Source organism: Equus asinus, chromosome 14, assembly GCF_041296235.1.
Source record: "Equus asinus isolate D_3611 breed Donkey chromosome 14, EquAss-T2T_v2, whole genome shotgun sequence".
NCBI lineage: Eukaryota > Metazoa > Chordata > Mammalia > Perissodactyla > Equidae > Equus > Equus asinus.
Genome location: NC_091803.1, coordinates 47,972,647 through 47,989,783, shown reverse-complemented (window position 1 = coordinate 47,989,783; position 17,137 = coordinate 47,972,647). Strand labels below are relative to the sequence as shown.

General features: G+C 60.3%; 1 protein-coding gene across 3 annotated transcripts in view; it reads right to left on the bottom strand.

Moving 5' to 3' along the window:
* PKD1 (polycystin 1, transient receptor potential channel interacting) overlaps positions 1-17,137 on the bottom strand; it is a 46,390-nt gene that overhangs the window by 5,829 nt on the left and 23,424 nt on the right. Inside the window, exons 15-35 of one of the 3 annotated variants that reach the window (XM_070485210.1) lie at positions 13,385-17,001; positions 13,027-13,176; positions 11,707-11,850; positions 11,267-11,546; positions 10,935-11,148; positions 10,682-10,853; positions 10,121-10,273; positions 9,304-9,448; positions 8,596-9,216; positions 8,158-8,314; positions 7,581-7,833; positions 7,283-7,478; positions 5,844-6,014; positions 5,620-5,763; positions 5,330-5,540; positions 5,104-5,230; positions 4,022-4,138; positions 3,880-3,929; positions 3,441-3,625; positions 3,245-3,338; positions 2,439-2,902 (exon numbers count right to left, since the gene is read on the bottom strand). In XM_070485210.1, coding sequence (XP_070341311.1) covers positions 2,866-2,902; positions 3,245-3,338; positions 3,441-3,625; positions 3,880-3,929; positions 4,022-4,138; positions 5,104-5,230; positions 5,330-5,540; positions 5,620-5,763; positions 5,844-6,014; positions 7,283-7,478; positions 7,581-7,833; positions 8,158-8,314; positions 8,596-9,216; positions 9,304-9,448; positions 10,121-10,273; positions 10,682-10,853; positions 10,935-11,148; positions 11,267-11,546; positions 11,707-11,850; positions 13,027-13,176; positions 13,385-17,001 — 7,238 coding nt within the window. In that variant the 3' untranslated portion in view covers positions 2,439-2,865. Of the gene's footprint in view, positions 1-2,438; positions 2,903-3,244; positions 3,339-3,440; positions 3,626-3,879; positions 3,930-4,021; positions 4,139-5,103; positions 5,231-5,329; positions 5,541-5,619; positions 5,764-5,843; positions 6,015-7,282; positions 7,479-7,580; positions 7,834-8,157; positions 8,315-8,595; positions 9,217-9,303; positions 9,449-10,120; positions 10,274-10,681; positions 10,854-10,934; positions 11,149-11,266; positions 11,547-11,706; positions 11,851-13,026; positions 13,177-13,384; positions 17,002-17,137 lie in introns of those variants that run through there. The other 2 variants (XM_044746641.2, XM_070485209.1) reach the window with 2 other exon arrangements.

Below are 17,137 nucleotides of genomic sequence, written 5' to 3'. Positions count from 1 at the left end.
TTGCCCCACATCTCTGTGACCTGTTCCATCCCTGTCCTGTCCAGCCTCCACTCCAGTGGCCATCGCCTCTCACAGTGCGACTCTGGCAGCCTCCAGCCTCATCCCCCTGCCTGCTCTTCATGCCAGGAAACTATGACTAGGTCTGAAGTCATACCCACAAGCACTCCCTGTGCCTCACAGCTTTCCCCATGTCCCCTCACGCACACACGTTATGCATGCGTGCACAGTTACGCGAGCACACACGTTACACAAAGGGCCATGCTCTGATGCAGTTGTATAACCTCAGACTAACTTCCAGACAAGGAAATGTGTGTATGCCTTTCAAATTCCAAGAGTACACAGCGCTCTGTACAGCCCAGACATGTGCTTGTCTCTCACGGTGCCACCAAGCCTCCGGCTCCAGAGCTGCTCCAAAGAAAGGGGAGCTGCAGGAGCCAGAGGAAACAAGCAGGGAGAAGGCCGAGAGGGAAGCAAGCCGAGGACAGGCAGCGCTGAGGAGGGGGCCTGCCTGTGCGGCTGCGCCCTCATCACGTCCACTGATGACGACAGCGCAGACCGCAGCGTGTGCCCGCCGCTGGGCCGCCTTCGCTGGGCCTGGTTTGTGCATCTGCTGGAGAATAAAGGCACCACCACTTATGGAGGTGGGAGATCACAGGTACGAGAGCAAATGAATGCATGTTTTTTCTCGAAATTGGCTTTTCTGATTATAAAAGTAGCGTAAGCAATCACTAGGAAGTAGGGTAATGATACATGGAGAAGGGAGATTTCGTATCAGCATGTCCATCACGCGAGGAACAGCAGTTACTGGTTATCTGCAGTCTCCCATGTGTGCGTGTTTACCTTTTACACGTGGATGTAAACATGCCGTATTAGGATCACATGGAAGACACAGCACAGAAGACAGACTTTTACACTGGACTCTAGGGTGCATGAGCGCAAAGGCTGTGAGTGCACAGTGCTCACTGATTCCTTCAGTCTCTCAACATGGGTGCTGAGCCCCTGCTCAATGCCAGGCCCTGTTCTAGGCTCTGAGTAAAGGGAACAGCCCGTGCACTTGTAATGTGTCCGTGCTGGGGGGACAGCAGATGACAAGCATGAACAAAGCAACGTGCAGGAAGCAGAAGACAGGGAGACTGAGGCCTGTGTGCACGTGCGTGGGCCCCGTTGCCACCCTTACTGTTTACATAAGGCAGGCGGGAGGGCTCGGATTAGGCAGCATTTCACTGGAGACCTGAAGGACGTGTCTTGGGGAGGAACACTGGGCAGAGGGAGCAGCAGAAATGAAAGACAAGGTGGAGGAGTGAGGAGGCTGCCGCCCAAGGGAAGTGGGTGGCAGAGGGAGGGTGGGGTTGGACTGCTGGAGCAGTGTAAGGAGTGCGCCCAGTGCGGTGGGCCGCCTCCAAGATAGCCCCAATGACACTTCCCTCCTGGCATCACACTCCTGCAGAGTCCCTTCCCACAGTGTAACAAGACGATATTTGTGGAAATGACAGTGTGTGGCTAAGAGCGCTGGGCCATAAAGGACACTGTGACTTCTGCCTTGCTCTCTTGGACCAGTCACTCTGGGGACAGCAGGTGTCAAGTTGTGAGGATGCTCAAACAGCCCAGTGGTGAGGTCCAGATAGGGAGGAGCAGAGAGGTCCCACCAGCAGCCAGTGCCAATGTGCCTGCCACCTGAGTTGTAAGCAGTGAGTTTTGGGATAACCCCTTATGCAGGGATAGCTAACCAGTGCCCCAGGAGGACAGGACAGCACCTGCCGCAGGGAGCAGGCTCTCTCCAGCCCAGAACAGACTCCGCTGAGCTGGCCCTGAATGTTCGAGGCAGAAGATGACATCTGAATGGAAGGTGCAAGGACAGGTGCAGAGAAGGGTCAGACTCTGGATATGAAAAGTAGCTGAAAGAATCTGAAGGCCTTTGTGTGAGGAAGGAGACAGAAAGAGAGGAATCAGGGGCCAGCCTGGTTGCATAGTGGTTAGTGTGGTTCACACACTCCACTTCATTAGCCCGGGGTTTGGATATTCGGATCCTGGGCATGGACCTGCACACCACTCATCAGGCCATGCTGTGGCGGCGTCCCACATACAAAATAGAGGAAGATTGGCACAGATGTTAGTTCAGGGCCAATCTTATTCACCTAAAAAAGAGAGAGAAGAATGAATCCAGGACTTTTGTCTTGATCAGTGAGAGTGCACTTGCCCTTCTCTGAGACAGGGGTGGCAGGGGAGGGGAAACCATGCGCCCTCTGTTGCTGTCCAGTCTGCGCAGCGCACTCAACACACACAAGGAGAAGCTGGCGAGCAGGCCATGAGACATCTGAACCTGGGCTTCAGGAAGGGCTCTGGGCTGGAGATGTGTGGGGGTGGTCATCCTACTCCGGGACTTCCCTACATTACAGATTTTTTTAACCGATTGCCAATTTCTTTCTTTTTCTTTTTTAAAGATTTTATTTTTCCTTTTTCTCCCCAAAGCCCCCCAGTACATAGTTGCATATTTTTAGCTGTGGGTCCTTCTAGTTGTGGCATGTGGGACACCACCTCAGCAAGCCTTGATGAGTGGTGCCATGTCCGTGCCCAGGATCTGAACCAGCGAAACCCTGGGCCGCTGAAGCAGAGCGCACGAACTTAACCACCCAGCCACGGGGCCGGCCCCCCAATTGCCAATTTCTTCATAAAAATGCCATCACGTCAAGGTTAACTCTGTAAAGCGATTTGAGACACTTTCCCTTTTTCTCTGTGTTCTGGGACAGTTCACGTATCTCAGTAGTTTTTGGTTGTTTGAAAATTAGGAGAGTTAAAAGGAATGGAAACGTGGATGTTCACATAGAGAGGAGAGGAAGAGAACGAGGTCATTCTACAGGAACTGTGTTACCAGACTGGAAACCAGCCAAGAAATTGAGAACTTCTGAAAAACACAAAATCAGAATAGTCTCAAAAGAAAAAAATGGGATGTTTAAAAACCTGCCAGTGATTCCTCATCACGGCCAGGCCCTGCCAGCTCCACACTGGTTGCCTTTCTGCTTCTCAAATGTCCTTCATTCCTGCCACCCTAAAGGGAAAGTTCACTGTGCCCCGGACGACCCCATGAAGTCCTTTCAACAGATGAGGGGCTCAGAGGTCAGACAACGTCGCCCCAGCCCCACACAGGGGGACAAGGGCCGGAGAGCACGAGGCCACTCCCAGGCGGGGAGAGGGCTTCATGGCCTGGGCTCCCCACCGTCCCCACCCCCAGCAGCCAGGCACTCACAGGCCAGTGAGCAGATCCGTTTCCACTTGAGTGTCCTGGGTAGGGGCCAGGCTGCTGGTCCCTTCAGCCAGGATCTGCCGGATCAGGTCTTCATCTAGAGGGAGCAGAACGTGTCGGGGGGCATGGGCTCCTCCCACCCCGAGCCTTGGAGCCTTCCCAGGGGACCTGGGGGTACACCCTCCCCGCCTCTGCTCACCTGAAGCTGAGAAATATTTGGCAGGTGAGGAGGGGCTGACCAGGGAGAGAGCGTCCTCCTCAGGGCCCAGCATGCGGCCCATCCGGCCCCGCGCCAGCCGCTGCAGGGTGCTGCCCACGATGGATGGGTCACTCAGCAAGTCTGGCCAACTGAGCGTGCCTTCGCTGGATGGCCAGCACACCAGGCTATAGGTGACACAGGTCAGCAAGGGGAGCCCAGGGGGACACGTCTGCATATGTACCCCAAGACCAGTCACACATGGACACACAGGGCTTCTGATCCAGCACACCCCCCAGACAGTGTGTGACAACATACAGGGCCAGCAAACATCAGATGAGGACACACAACAAGGTACATGCAGCACGGATACCCATACCTCGGCACACTCAAGGTGTGGCTGACCTACGCCAAGGCTCACATTTTCTCTAGGAACCCTCACCTTTTAGAATCATCCAGAAATAAGTCACTTTTTATTTGTCCAGCAAAGGCCTGTTGGGAATTGCAGAGAGAGCCTCACACTCTGGGCTGCCCAGAGGCAGCAGGACCCCCTAGCCCAGGCAGGGCCCCGGAGGAGCCCCCACCTCAGCACGGAGCCCTGGGAAGGTGAGGAAGGAGCTGTCTAGCACGGACGAGTCCAGGTAACTGTCGATGTCCAGTGCCTGCTGCCCCACGGGGGTGGAGCTCGCGCCCCCAGCCACCTGCAGGAGAGGCGGGCAGTCAGCAAGGGGCAGCTCTGGCTCCTGCTCTGGGGAGACATGCTACCTCAGCCAGAGCAGCCAGAGGCTAGACTAGTGCTATCCCAGAGAATATTCTGGAACAATGCATTCTGTATCTGCACTGTCCATTACAGGACCAACTAGCTATGTGCTGCCGTGGAGCACTTGAAGTGTGGCTCGTGCAACTTTAGAACTAAAGTTTTCATCTTATTTAATTTTAATTAATTTAAATACAAACAGCCGCCTATGACTAACAATGACTGCACTGGATTCCTGCGGTAAGTCCCTCTTGGTCATGGCGTGTGAGCCCTTCTCATGAGTTGCTGGATTTGATTTGCCACGTCTTGTGGGGGATTTTTGCTGTGTATTCAAAAGGACGGCAGTCTGCAGTGACCCCTTCTTGTGACGTCTTTGATGCTGGTGGCAGGACAGCACTGGCCCCATGGGATGGGTCAGGAAGTGCTGCCTCCACCGTCTGTGTTTGAGTTTGTCAAGGGCTGGTGTTGATGCTTCGGCAGCTGCTCAGCCTACTCACTAGTGAGGCCTTCTGGGTTTTTCTTTGTGGGAGGTTTTAAATCACTAAGTCAACCTCTTTACTCGCTCTAGGTCTGCTCAGATTTCTTTCTTCTTGAGTCAGTTTTGGTAGTTTGTCTTTCTAGGAGCTTGTCCATTTCTCCTATGTCATCTAACACGCTGCTGTCCCTGATCACCTGTGATCAGGGTGTGTATTTCTGTGGGGGTGACAGTGACGTCCCCTCCTTCACTTGTCGTGTCAGCAGTCTGTGTTTCTCTCTTTTTCCCTGGGCCAGTCGAACTAAAAGGCTTGTCCTGTTGACTTCACTGATCTTGCCCTCTTTGGCTGCCATACTCAACAGCACAGACCTCGGCAGACGCAACAAGGCCACGCGTCACCTCCGGGAGCTCCATGGCCCCCAACCCCTGCCCACCTTGCTCCGGGACATCCGGAAGAGGAACAGGATGACCAGGTAGACAGGGTAGACAACCACACTGGACACCAAGCCGACAGCGACTGTGTCAACACTCAGGGGGATCAGCCTGGACACAGGCCCCGTGCTGTGTGGCAGGAGAGAGGAGGCAGGGGCTGGGTTAGGCCAGGAGGGGGCAGGAGAGGTTGGGCAGAGGGGAGTCATCCTGCTCCCCAAAGGCACCCACCTGTAGGCAGTGTCTCCCACGACCCCATACCACACAGCATTGGCGCCCAGGAAGAGGCACAGGAGGAGGACACAGCAGGTGGCCCGCTGGACGCGGGTGAAGCGGCTTCGAGGTGGCCGGTCCCAGACGGAGAGCCAGATGTGCTTGTCAAAGAAGCCACGCTGCAGCTCAGCCACTAGGAGGCGCCGGAACCGCCGCAGGGCTGCATCACCTGGGGAAGGGCACAGCAGGGGCTTCAGGAGGCCCGAGGGGCGGGGCCCCCTAACCGGCCGCCAGGGGCGGGGCCTTACTTGCAGCCAGCACCTCCTTCTCCACCAGTCCCCCGTTGGCCTCAGTCTCCACCGACAGCCAGTCATTGACCAAGAAGAAGGTGGTGCGGGCCGTCTGCAGGTCCCTGACGATGATGTGCTGCAGGAACCAGGCGGGGCTGAGCCCTGCGGGGGGTGGGAGCCGGGTGAGGGCTGCAGGGCGCGGGTGGGTGGCGGGGTGCAGGGGCAGCAGGGGCAGCCCGGACCTTTGTTGTCGTGCCACACGCGGATCTTCCACACGCTGCCCAGGCTGTGTGGGGTGGCGATCTGGAAGATGTCCAGGCTGTTGCGCTGGAAGGCTCCATCCCCATCCAGGTGCCGGTGGCCACTCCGGCTGTCGGCCCCATACAGCATGATGCCCACGTGGGCCGTGGTCCCTGGAGGACGGAAGGAGAGGTGACAGGACTGTTTGCTGCCCACCAGACATATCCCCAGGCACATCTTTTCCTCTGCTGATCTTCACTCAACAAGTGTAGCCGTCCTCGCCTGCACAGCTCTGACACACACAGATCTCGTTACCCGGGTCGTTACACACAGCCCCCAACAGCACGAGTCAGACGTCCGTCATGTGGTATGTTCACTCTGAGTAACTGCGTAAAATATAAACTTGGCCGCTAGCTCTTCAGTCTGCCACGTAAACAACAAAGGCACATCCTGATCAGTGACCCATTAGGTCACTTCTTCCAAAGCTCGGTGGTGACGAGTCACTGTGTATCTAGCACCTCCCCCACAGACTGCCAACCGGGGGGGTGTTGCCTCCTTGTCTCCCAGTGACAAAGCCACAAGCAGTTTTACAAAAATGGGCCACTGAAAGAGGGCACTGGCTGACTAAGTCGAAAGCACAGCAAAGAAATGAAAAATGGTAAGTAAACTGAATCAAAGGGAAGTGGACCACTGAGGAAACAGGCGGCACGGGCACAAGGACGGTGGAGAGCCGTTGGTGACAGCAAGCTTACCGACGTAAACAACGACAGTGGTCGAGACAAAAAGAATGAGGATGCCGGAGAGCAAGTGATGCTGGCAAAAAACTTCACGTGAAAAGAATTCTCGGGGGTGTTTCGTGGTCTAGAGAGTGCAAACGGTAAAGCGCTGGAAGGAGGACGTCTGTCCACCCCGGCACGGAACAGACACCTACTCCACATCGTGTGCTGTTCAAACCATTCCTGGCGAGTTTTTCGCAAAGGAAAGAAACACTTTAATTCCCAGTGTGTCCAATGTTTTACGTTGCGTTGCACTCAGTGTCAGTGTTTCTCCACACATTTATAACCGACATGGGTTTGATGTCTTGAAAGGATCTATTGTCCTCACAATAACAACTTACCGTGTAACAATGACTCCCGCGTGAACGACCAAGTCCACTTTGACAGTGTGCACATGCTAGTCGGCCCTGCTCTACGGCGCAGAGTGAGGCGGCCGGCGTGGCTGCACACCTACTTCATGCACGCAGGGCCGCTCTCGTGCTCAGGGACAGCAGCATGTGCACAGGGCGCTGCGAAGACTAACAAGCTACCACTTCACACGGCACCTGGTAGAGCGAGCCCTTCCTCCGTGTCATTCATCATCATAACCACTATGCGGGGGGCGGGGCCAGACAGAGCAGACAAGAGCGGCCAGGGGACCTGGATGGGGTGGCCTGTCCCCTCACCTGAGCCTCGGGCCCAGCCAGTCTTGACCAAGATCTCGTACTTGAAGCGGCCCCCCTTCCCGCAGAAAGGGATGACGCGAACCCGGCTCACGTCCAGCTGGTCCAGCTTACGCAGGACCACGGCCATCACTGCATAGGTCACCAGGCACACAGCACACGTCAGCAGGACGACGTAGTTCATGCCCAACACTGGCTCCTGGGGGCAGAGAGCTGTCAGGCCCAGGAGGCACAGTCCACCCGCCCCCTCCAACAACGGAGCCGGGGACCCTGAGCCACCCAGGAACACAGCAGCACTCACGGGGAAGATGAAGTGGATGTGGCTGGGGGGCACGAAGAGACTGGCGCCGAAGGCGGTGAGGTGGCGGGTGAGGCAGACAGCCTGGCTGGGCGAAGTCTCCTCCAGGGGCACAAGCCCCTCCGTCCTCCACATCATCTCTTTCTCGCTAAAGTACTGGCACAGGGACGTGTACAGGCCCACAGCCACATCCAGCGCCGACCAGTGGAAGTGGCTGGTCAGGTTCAGGTAGTAACTCCCGCCTGGGTCTCTGGTCCTGGGAGGAACGGGAGGAGCATCATGCCAGACCCGCCAACTCGAGGCTCTGAGTCAGGGGGAGTTCCAGCCCAAAGACCTCTCGGCTGCAGCCTCACTCACTGCGGGTAGCCAGGCCCAGCCTGCTCCTTGGTCATCCTGTTGCCACACCTGCTCCCACAGGGAGCCCTGGTGGCCTTGGCACATACGGATCTGATCATGTCCACCTGCCCCCAGACGCCAGCCACACCCAAGCCTGGGTCAGCTCGTCCAGCCCAGCGCACCAGCCCATGCCCGGGCCTTCTGTGGGCCGGCTCTGGCCTCCCAGGCCAGGGGACATGCTCACCCCGGGGCGATGAAGAAAGTGTAGGGCCTGTGGTCGTTGCCTGCCAGCGCCTCCAGGCTGATCCTCCTGCTGGCCGAGCAGTTGTGTTCGTTGGGCCAGGGTGCCGAGTGCAGGTAGACAGCGAGGTAGGGCTCGGGCTCCCTGGGCAGGTAGTGCTCTGCGGGTGGAATGTGCAGGGTCAGACACCTGCCCGGGAGCCCTCCCTGCCGCATGGGGCCAGAGGAACCTCCATGCTGGAGGCAGCGCCTGGTCCCCCTACTGCTCCCCGGCCAGGCCCTAGGACCCTGTGAAGCAGGTGACAGACTTTACCAAAGGCCATGAATCGGCTCGTCTGTAAGAAACACCTGCTCGCCCAGGCCACCCCCTGGCTGCGCCCACACAGGCCGGCCGAGGCTAGGGGGAGGACGCAGCCGCTGAGTGCCAGCCCACGGCACCCACCGTTCAGCACGGTGTAGGTGAGCTGCAGGTGCAGCCCAGCCTCGGGGTTGCTGTTCTCGGGGGCGACCACAACGCTGACCGAGGCCTGGGGCTGGACGATGGTGGAGCCGGCAGGGACGCGGTGGCCCTGGGCAGCCTGGTCTGAGTTGTTGGGCACCTTCACAGTGATGGCACGCTCCGAGGCCAGCTGCCCAATAGGGATCTGAGTGCCAGCCTGCGTCTGGAAGGCCATAGATGCCACCTTGGTGGAGACAGTGTAGTTGCTGATGTAGCCGAAGGGGAAGGGGTTGGAGTCCACGAGGAAGATGAGCTGCACCACGTCGCTAAGGTTGGACAGGGCCCCACTGAAGGCCGCGGGGATGGAGAAGTGGCAGCCAGGGCCTGAGGCGTTGCCCTGGCACAGCAGGCTCAGCGGGTCTGAACGCTTGCCCTGTGCCGTGATCTCCTCGCCTGCCAGGGTCAGAGGCTCCTCGTTGAGCACCCGGGAGCGCATGAGGATGCACATGAGGTCCGACGAGAGGTGGTAGGCCTTGGATGCCACCATCAGTGATGGCGGCTGGGCTCCCAGCTCTGAGGGCTGCGGGCCCTGCATATCCAAGCTGGCCAGGTGGATGAGGTCACCTGTGGATGGGGGAAGAGATCCAGGGGAGATCGGGGGGGACGTTGTGGAAGAGGTCAGAGGAGCCCCACGCACCCACCTGGCCGCACCTGTGATGTTGAGGATGCTGTCGGCGATGGTGGTGGGCGTCCCAGTGCCTGCAGTGGTCTCAGCCTGCAAGATGTGCACCATGTCCTCCAGCTTGTGCAGCGTCTTCTTCAGGCACGAGCGGCACACGAGCTCCCTGCTGGAGACCTGCAGGGAGCCCAGGCACTGTGTCCACCCCACTCCAGCCCGGCTGACCAGAGCCAGGCTTAGGGGCTGCTCAGTGGCACCGTCACACTCGCCGTGATTCTGGGATGGCCTCCCCAGCTCTATCAGGCCTTTCCAAACCACCCTTTTGTGCTGCAGCTGGAGAAACCACCACAGATGTGGCTCCACCCATGTGCCTGCCTGCTGAGAGGTCTTCCGTGGCTCCTGCCCACCCACAGGCAAAGTCTAAGGTAACATGGCCCCACCAACCACCCTTGACCATGCACACAGCCATGAAAACCATGTGGCAGACAAGGCGACCCCATCCGCAAGGCTCTCCCCTCCCGTCTGCCCTGCTGGGGCCTCTGCAGCAATCCCCTGCCACACTGGACACAGCACCCCCCATCAAGACCACGCCTAGCCCCACTGATTGCTGAGTCCTGGGCAAGAAGGGTGGTGGGCTGCCTCTCAGGGTGGGAGAGGCCAGGTCAGGGGTGACCACACCAGGGGCCTGACGGGCACAGAACAGCCTCTTCATGTTAGCCCTCCCAACACCTTGGCTGCTACTTATTCCCTGGGCCAGCCTGCAGGGTGACACCTGTGGCTCACACTGGGACCAAGGTTGGGCACATGGCCGGGCAGATGGCCAGAAAAGCTTGCAAGGTGGTATCCTACCGTGCACTGGGCCAGTGCTGCCGCGATCTGCTGGATGTCGTCCACAGTGTCAACTCGCAGGGAGACCAAAGTCTCCGTGATGTTCTTGCGTATCTGGGCTCGAAGCTGCTGCCTGAGGTCCGGCTGTGCCGCCATGGCCAGGGCCTGCTCATACTGCGGGCAGTGGGCACAGAGGAGCCATCAGTGGGCGACAGGCAGCCCACTAGCAGCGCCGGAAGGCAGGCGCCATGTGAGCTGTCTCAGCTGCCAGAAATAACACAGGCAGCAATGGGAGCCCCGTGTCTTCAAAGGCAAAAGGGGGCTTTCCCAGGATCCCCTTTGGGTCTAGGAGCACAAGAAGAGGTGAGGTGAGGCAGGAAAGCCGGGCCCTCGGGAGGGCCCCGAGGGGTGCGCTCCTGAGAGCAGGAATCACAAGGAGGTTAAGCATTCTGTCAGTCCATAGGGAGCCAGGGGACAAGCCCTTTACAAGGATCCAGAATCCAGTCAGGAGTACTGGCCTGGCTGGCCCCCACCCACTGAGGGCAGACACAGGGAGGAGCCTTCCTAGCCCCCCACACTGACCTCGTTGAGCACAGTGATGAGGGCCAGTGAGTACTCGATGACGTGCTGGGGGTCAGCCTGTCTCAGCAGCCGGGGCAGCATGCTCTCCGTGAGGCTGTACAGCCAGAGAGTGAGGTCCAGGGGGCCGTCCCCGGGGGAGCCAAGGGGCTCTGGCAGAATGATGGCCAGAGACCTGCGTGCAGAGCTGAGAGTGAACATGCAGCAGTCCCACTCCCACCCCGCTCAGGCCCTGTTCCCACGGACCCAGGCTCACCTGTTGAGAGCCACCACAGCGGCACCCAGCTGGTCCTGTACGACCACAGCCAGGCCAACCTCGAAATGGGGCGCGAAACCAGGCGGCAGCACAGCCCCGTAGGCAGTGAGGCTGCCCTTGTAGACACAGAACTCCTCACAGTGGCCCTGGCGACAGCGCCGTAGCAGCAAGGAGTACACCAGTGGGGCACCCACGTCCTCCGCATCCTGCCAGCCTGCGGGCCCTCCACAGCGTCACTGGGGCCCCCTCGCGGGTCACAGTGGCCTCCCCTGACCCCCAGCCCCGTGGCGAGCCCACCGCGCCTCCCCGCCCCGGCCGCGAGCCGCACTCACCCGTGCACTCGAAGCGCACCTCGGTGGTGAGGGCGCGCACGGCGTCGAGCGGGAAGAGGCGGCAGGAGCCCCCCAGCGGAGGGCGGTTGGGGGAGAGGCGGATGGAGGCGCAGCCCTCCTCCTCGCCCGAGCGACCCAGCACCGTGAGCGTAAACGTGTAGCCCTCGCCGTCCCTCAGCACGCCGCGCCGCACCACCAGCCGCATGCCCGAGCTGCCCGTCGACGTGGTTGTCTCGTCCAGCACCAACGTCTCGTTGCTGAAGGTGCGCGCGGCCCAGCGCTGCGGGGCAGGGACGAACCAGCAGCTCAGGCGGGCCTGGCGCTCTGCCAGCCCGGACACTCCCCCACCGTTGGGTCCCGCCTCCACGCCCCACCCACCCGGGCTGGGTCTCCACGCCCCACCCACTCGGGCCCAACCCCCAGGCCGCCCGCCGGCTCACCCCTCTCTTGGAGCCCGCGCTGCAATTGTCACAGCGGCCCTCCAGGTACACATAGGAGCTGCGGCTCACTGCATACACTGCCTGCGCCTTGCAGGACACACACTCCAAGGACACAATGGGCACCCGGCCGCTCCGGATCAGCACCTGGGATAGGATGGGATTACAGGGAGGTCAAGCCCTGAGATGGGGCCTCCAGTCCTGAGGCCCAGACCCGAGGATGCCTAGTGCGGTGGGGTCGTGGGGGCCACATGGAGGAGCTGGGCCTCTGCCCTTCACACATGCCGTTCTCCCAGCTGGGAAAGCTCCTCTCTAGGCCTTGCTAACTCCTACTCAGCCCAAAGTCCAGATTCCCAAGGGACAGTGGGCTCAGCCTTGCCTAGTGTATCCATCTGATTTTGTGACTCCCAATCGGGTGGGGGAGTCATCTGCAGGAGCAGGAATGGCGCTGGGTTTATTTTCTGCAGCATCCAGGGCCCACCTTGGCCTGGTAGACAGGAGGCACTCGATAAGTGCCACCCTGTGAACGGACAGGTGAATGAAGGCATGAAGGGACGGAGGAGTGAAGGAACACACGGGTGAGGACAGCTGTGCTCTACACACCCTGTCTGAGGTTTCCGATGCCCGGGCTGGGGAGGTGGAGCCCACCTCAGAAAGTAGAGCCAGGCTGGACCCTGCTCCGGGCTCCCACCTCCCCATGTGGCCCCTCTGGCCAGACCCCCATCCCCAGGTAGGGAGTTGGGAGAGGCCCACATTGGGGACGCACACCCCCATCCCAGGCACCAGACCTGGCACACCTGCCCCCATCAGCATGCCCTGACCAACAGCAGCAGGAGTGGCTGCCATGGGGTTGTCTGCATGGTAGTCCTGACCTACCTGGCTGGTCCTGGGGAGGGGAGTGCAAGTGTGTGCTCATGTAGGGGTGAGAAGAGGCCATCCCTGTCAGAAACAAGCACACCCTCTGGGGAGGAGACGTGTTTCCTCACTGTCGGCCTCTGGTGCTGTTGGGACCGTGTATTTCTCACAAGTCCCTAGAGCCCGTGCTACCCCCTAGCACTCGGTGGGCAGCTGTAGCCCGTTTGGAAGGAAGCAAGGCTGGAGCAGGACGTTCCCTTAGATAGAGTTTGTATCAAAAGCAATAACTTAGAAGAGAACCAACAGCCCCTAGGAGCACTAAAACATAGAAAACCTTAAAAAAGGGTGTTTCGTGCTATCTGTGGGTGGGTGGCCCTGTGTGCTTTGCTCTCCTTGGCACACCCCACCCCACCCTGGGGCCTCGGGCTCCATCTTGCCAGGGTAGGGCTGAGGGTGGGCCAGACCCACCGTCTGGTTGGTGGCCTCCTCCTTCCGGCCTGCCTTCCACACGGTCAGGTTGAAGGTGTACTCTACGCCAGCCTGCAGGCGCTCCCGAGGGATGGTGACCACACTGCTCCCACGGGGCCCGAAGTTCAGCGCACACCCGCCAGCCTCACTCTGCAGCCCACAACAAGGGGGTGGTGAGAAGCCAGCCTGGCCTCAAAGCAGAGCCTGGCCAGGGGACAGCTGGGGAGACCCCCTCCTCCTGCTGGGACCAAGCCCACAAAGCACTCAGACATCAGGTGGACCCCAGGACCCTGCTGGGCTCATTAGTCCAATGACTGAGGGGAGGGAGGACAGCCCCCTGTGCTGCCACACAGCTGACCTGTGTTGAGGCCACGCAGGCCCAGTGGAAGCTCAGTGGCGTCTGGTCACCATCCTCCAGGTTGGGGTCGTAGGACTTGCTCCCATCCAGCACCAAGTCCTGAGTGTCTGACCACACGCGGTATGAGCCACCCTCGACAATGGGCACCAGGCGCTCGGGGGCCACTGTCACGTTGGCCTGAATGCTCCGTGCCAGTGGTGTGTCCCCAAATGACACCACAAACACAAAACAGTAGTGGCCCACAGGCAGCGCCAGCCGTGGCACCACCAGCTGAGGCCGGCTCATGTCCACACTGGGCAGGGCCACACGGGCCATGCGCCCGGGCCGCTGGCAGCTGGTGGTGCGGTATACCTCCCAGCGGTACTCGGTCTGGTAGGTGACACAGTCACGCAGGTTGACGTGAGCCTCGAGGTAGTTGCGCTGGGAGCGCCGCATCAACACCTGGGGGGGCAGGGCCACATCTACCTCGGGCTCCCTGCAGGCCAGCACGTGGACGGTGACCGTGGCCTGTGCCACGAAGAAGCTCACCAGGTTGGAGGCATTTACCTCCACACGATAGTCCCCAGGCTGCAGGTAGGAGTGGTCGGCCCAGGGCTCCTCCGTGTCCTCTGCTGGGGACCCATCCCCAAAGTCCCAGAGGTAGGCCACATGCCAGGGACTGGGGTTTGTGGCAGCCTCGAACCGGGCCGAGCGGTTGGTGAAGCAGCGGCCACTGCGCAGTACCACGTGCTGGATGATGTCTTGGACCTCGACCATGAGTGTGTGGTTCACACCACCCAGCTCATTGAAGGCTCGCACATGGATCTCCAGCAACCCTGCAGCCACGGGGGTGTAGGTGACATCACGGCCCGACAAGATGACCAGAGAGTCCCCCTGGACCTTCTGCAATGAGAAGTACCAAGCATAGGCGACGCGGGACCCCTTCTGCACCCGGGCTGTGAAGTTCCTCTCGGTGCCTGTGGCAATGCCCGGCTCACAGCAGTTGGGCACCTGGAGCCCACCCACAGCCTCCAGCACCAAGACGCGCACCTGCGCCAGGGCCTGGCTCACGTGGTTCTCAGCTTGGATGCTCACCATGTAGTCCCCGACCCGGGGGAAGCTGTGCGAGAAGTGGGGCCCGGGAAGCACCTCAGGGCCAGCCCCGCTGACCTGTAGGCGGAAGCTGACAGCCGAGCCGGAGGTCAGCAGGATCTGAAAGTGGACCAGTTGCCCGGGCTCCACCACCGTGCTGCTGGCCCGCAGCACCAGGCCTGCAACAGGCTCCTCCACTGTGAGGTTGTGTGTGGCTATGACCCAGCTGACTGCATTGGAGGCATTGAGCTGAACGGAGAAGGTGCCAGCATCAGGGAAGACCATAGCAATGTTCTGTTTGTGCCTGCTGCCACCTGGCACAGCCCAGCACCAGCTCACGTTGGTGCCCGAGGTGAGCTGCCCCCAGAAGGGCACGATGGAGCCAGTTGCCACGAAGCCATAGTTCAGCTCACTGGTCCTGATGCAAAGGCCACTCACAGGCACCTGCAAAGCCACCTCAATGGTGGCATTGGCTGAGCCCAGTTGATTCTTGGCTGTGACCGTGACGAGGTGCAGGCCGGGGGCGGGAAAAGCATAGGTGGTGAATGATTCTGGGGTCTCCCAGCTCAGCCCTTCCTCCAGGGACCAGATGTAAAGGACACCACTGCCACCAGCCAGCTCAGCATGCAGGGTGACACTTGCATTGACAGCAGCCGGGTTTGGGGAGGCATGTGCAGCCAGCCACCCCACGGGCTCCACAAAGTCCACAGTGCGGTTGGCTGAGGCACTGCCAAGCATGTTGGTGGCCCGTAGCTGGATGTGGTAGGTGCCGGCCTCAAAAATAGTGAGCAAAAAGGCTTTGCCGCTGCCGGCCAGGACTGGGCCGCCATCCCGCTGGGCAGTCCAGCTATAGGAGATGTTGGTGCCATCCTTGACCACAGCCTGCAACTGCAGCGTGCGGTTGGTGGGGAAGCAGCAGCTGCCGCCACCACCCACCACCTGCAGCCCCTCGATATGCTGCAGGACGTAGATGAAGATGCTGTCCTGGGCGCTGCTCACCTCGTTCTCGGCCGTGACGATGATGTTGAAGGTGCCCACCGAGCGGAAGGTGTAGGAGATGGTGGGACCCCCGGGGATGGGCGTGCAGCGGTCACAGAGCACCCAGGAGTAGCGCACGTCGCTGCCTGCCTCCAGGGAGGTGCTGAAGCTCACGCTGCCGTTCAGGGGCACCACCGTGCGGCTGGCGTTGACACCGAGCCCCCGCACACGCTGCTGCACCGTGACGTTCAGCTGGGCCTCGCCACGGCTCACCTCATTCCAGGCAGCCACCCTTATGGTGAAGTGGCCTGTGCTGTTGTAAGCATGGAGGACTGCAGGGCCCTCGAGCCGCCCGCCATCCCCCAGCTCCCACAGGTAGGTGGCAGGGCGCCCGCGGCCCATGGCAGAGAACAGGTACGGCTGCTGCAGCTCCAGCACGCGGGAGCCGTTGACCCTGATGCCCGTGAGCCCCACAGGCTCCTGCACCTCCACGAGCGCTGAGTCGTTCACGGCTGAGATGTTGTTGGACACGGAGACCGTCACCACGTAGGAGCCCAAGTCCCAGTAGGTGAACGTGGCCTCAGGGCCCCCAACGCGGGCAACGTCCTTAGTGCCAAAGTCCCAGGTGTAGCGGTAGGAGAACAGGGGCCAGGCGCGGGCCACCAGCTGGGCCTCGTCCCCGAGCCGCACAAACTGCCTCTCCGGATGCAGGGTGACATTGCCCACTTCAGGCTCCACGCAGATGCTGGTAAAGTAATGCGCCTTGTTCACACGGCTTGACAGGACCAGCACCAGCGGGAAGGTGCCACTCCGTGTGAAGTTGTGCGTCACCGTCGGGTCCCCCTGGATGGTTGTGTTGGATGAGCCATCTCCAAAGGTCCAGTCGAAGACGTAGTGGGCAGGGTCCCCGGTGACGTGGGCCGTGAGCCGGGCATAGGGCTGGGTGGGGATGCAGGCCGCTGGGTCGATGCGCAGCACCTCCAGCACGAAGACCTGCACAGGCACGCTCTGGGCCAGGTGGCCAGCAGGGCTAGATGCGCCGACGGTCACCGTGCAGTTCTGTGCCCGCAGGTACACATGCTCCACTGTGGCCTCAGGGCCCATGAGCACTGTGCCATCCCCCATGTCAAAAGTCCACGTGACATTGTCACCCGACTCCAGGGTGGCACTGACCACCACAGGTGCACCCTGCTCCACAGCCGGGCTCAGGCTCACGCTCAGGCCTCGGAGCTCCTCGAAGACGCGGACGCTGGTGCATGTCACTGCGCTGCTCACTGTGTTGTTGACTTCCAGGCGGATGTGGTATGTGCCCCTCCAGGCGTACGTGTGGTTGACCTCTGGCTGATGCTGCATCATAGCCGGGGAACCGTCCCCAAAGTCCCATGTGTATAGGACACCCCCGGGTGAGGGCAGTGGGTGCAGAGAGAAGGTGACAGGATGGCCAGCCACCAAGACTTGGCTGCTCACAGCCACGGCCACTGCGGGCAAGGCGGTGCGCACACTGATAGGCACCTGCTGCGTCAGGTTCTCGAAGGTGTTGGAAACAAGCAGGGTCAGGTTGTACTCACCTAGAGGACAGGCATGGAATGGGGACGGGCCCGCCTCCACCACCTGCTCAATAAAATCCCTACCTAACCCCGTGCTGCTGCTCACGCGCCTCTGGGGAGGGCAAAGGTGGCCCTGCTCAAAAAGCAGTGCACACTG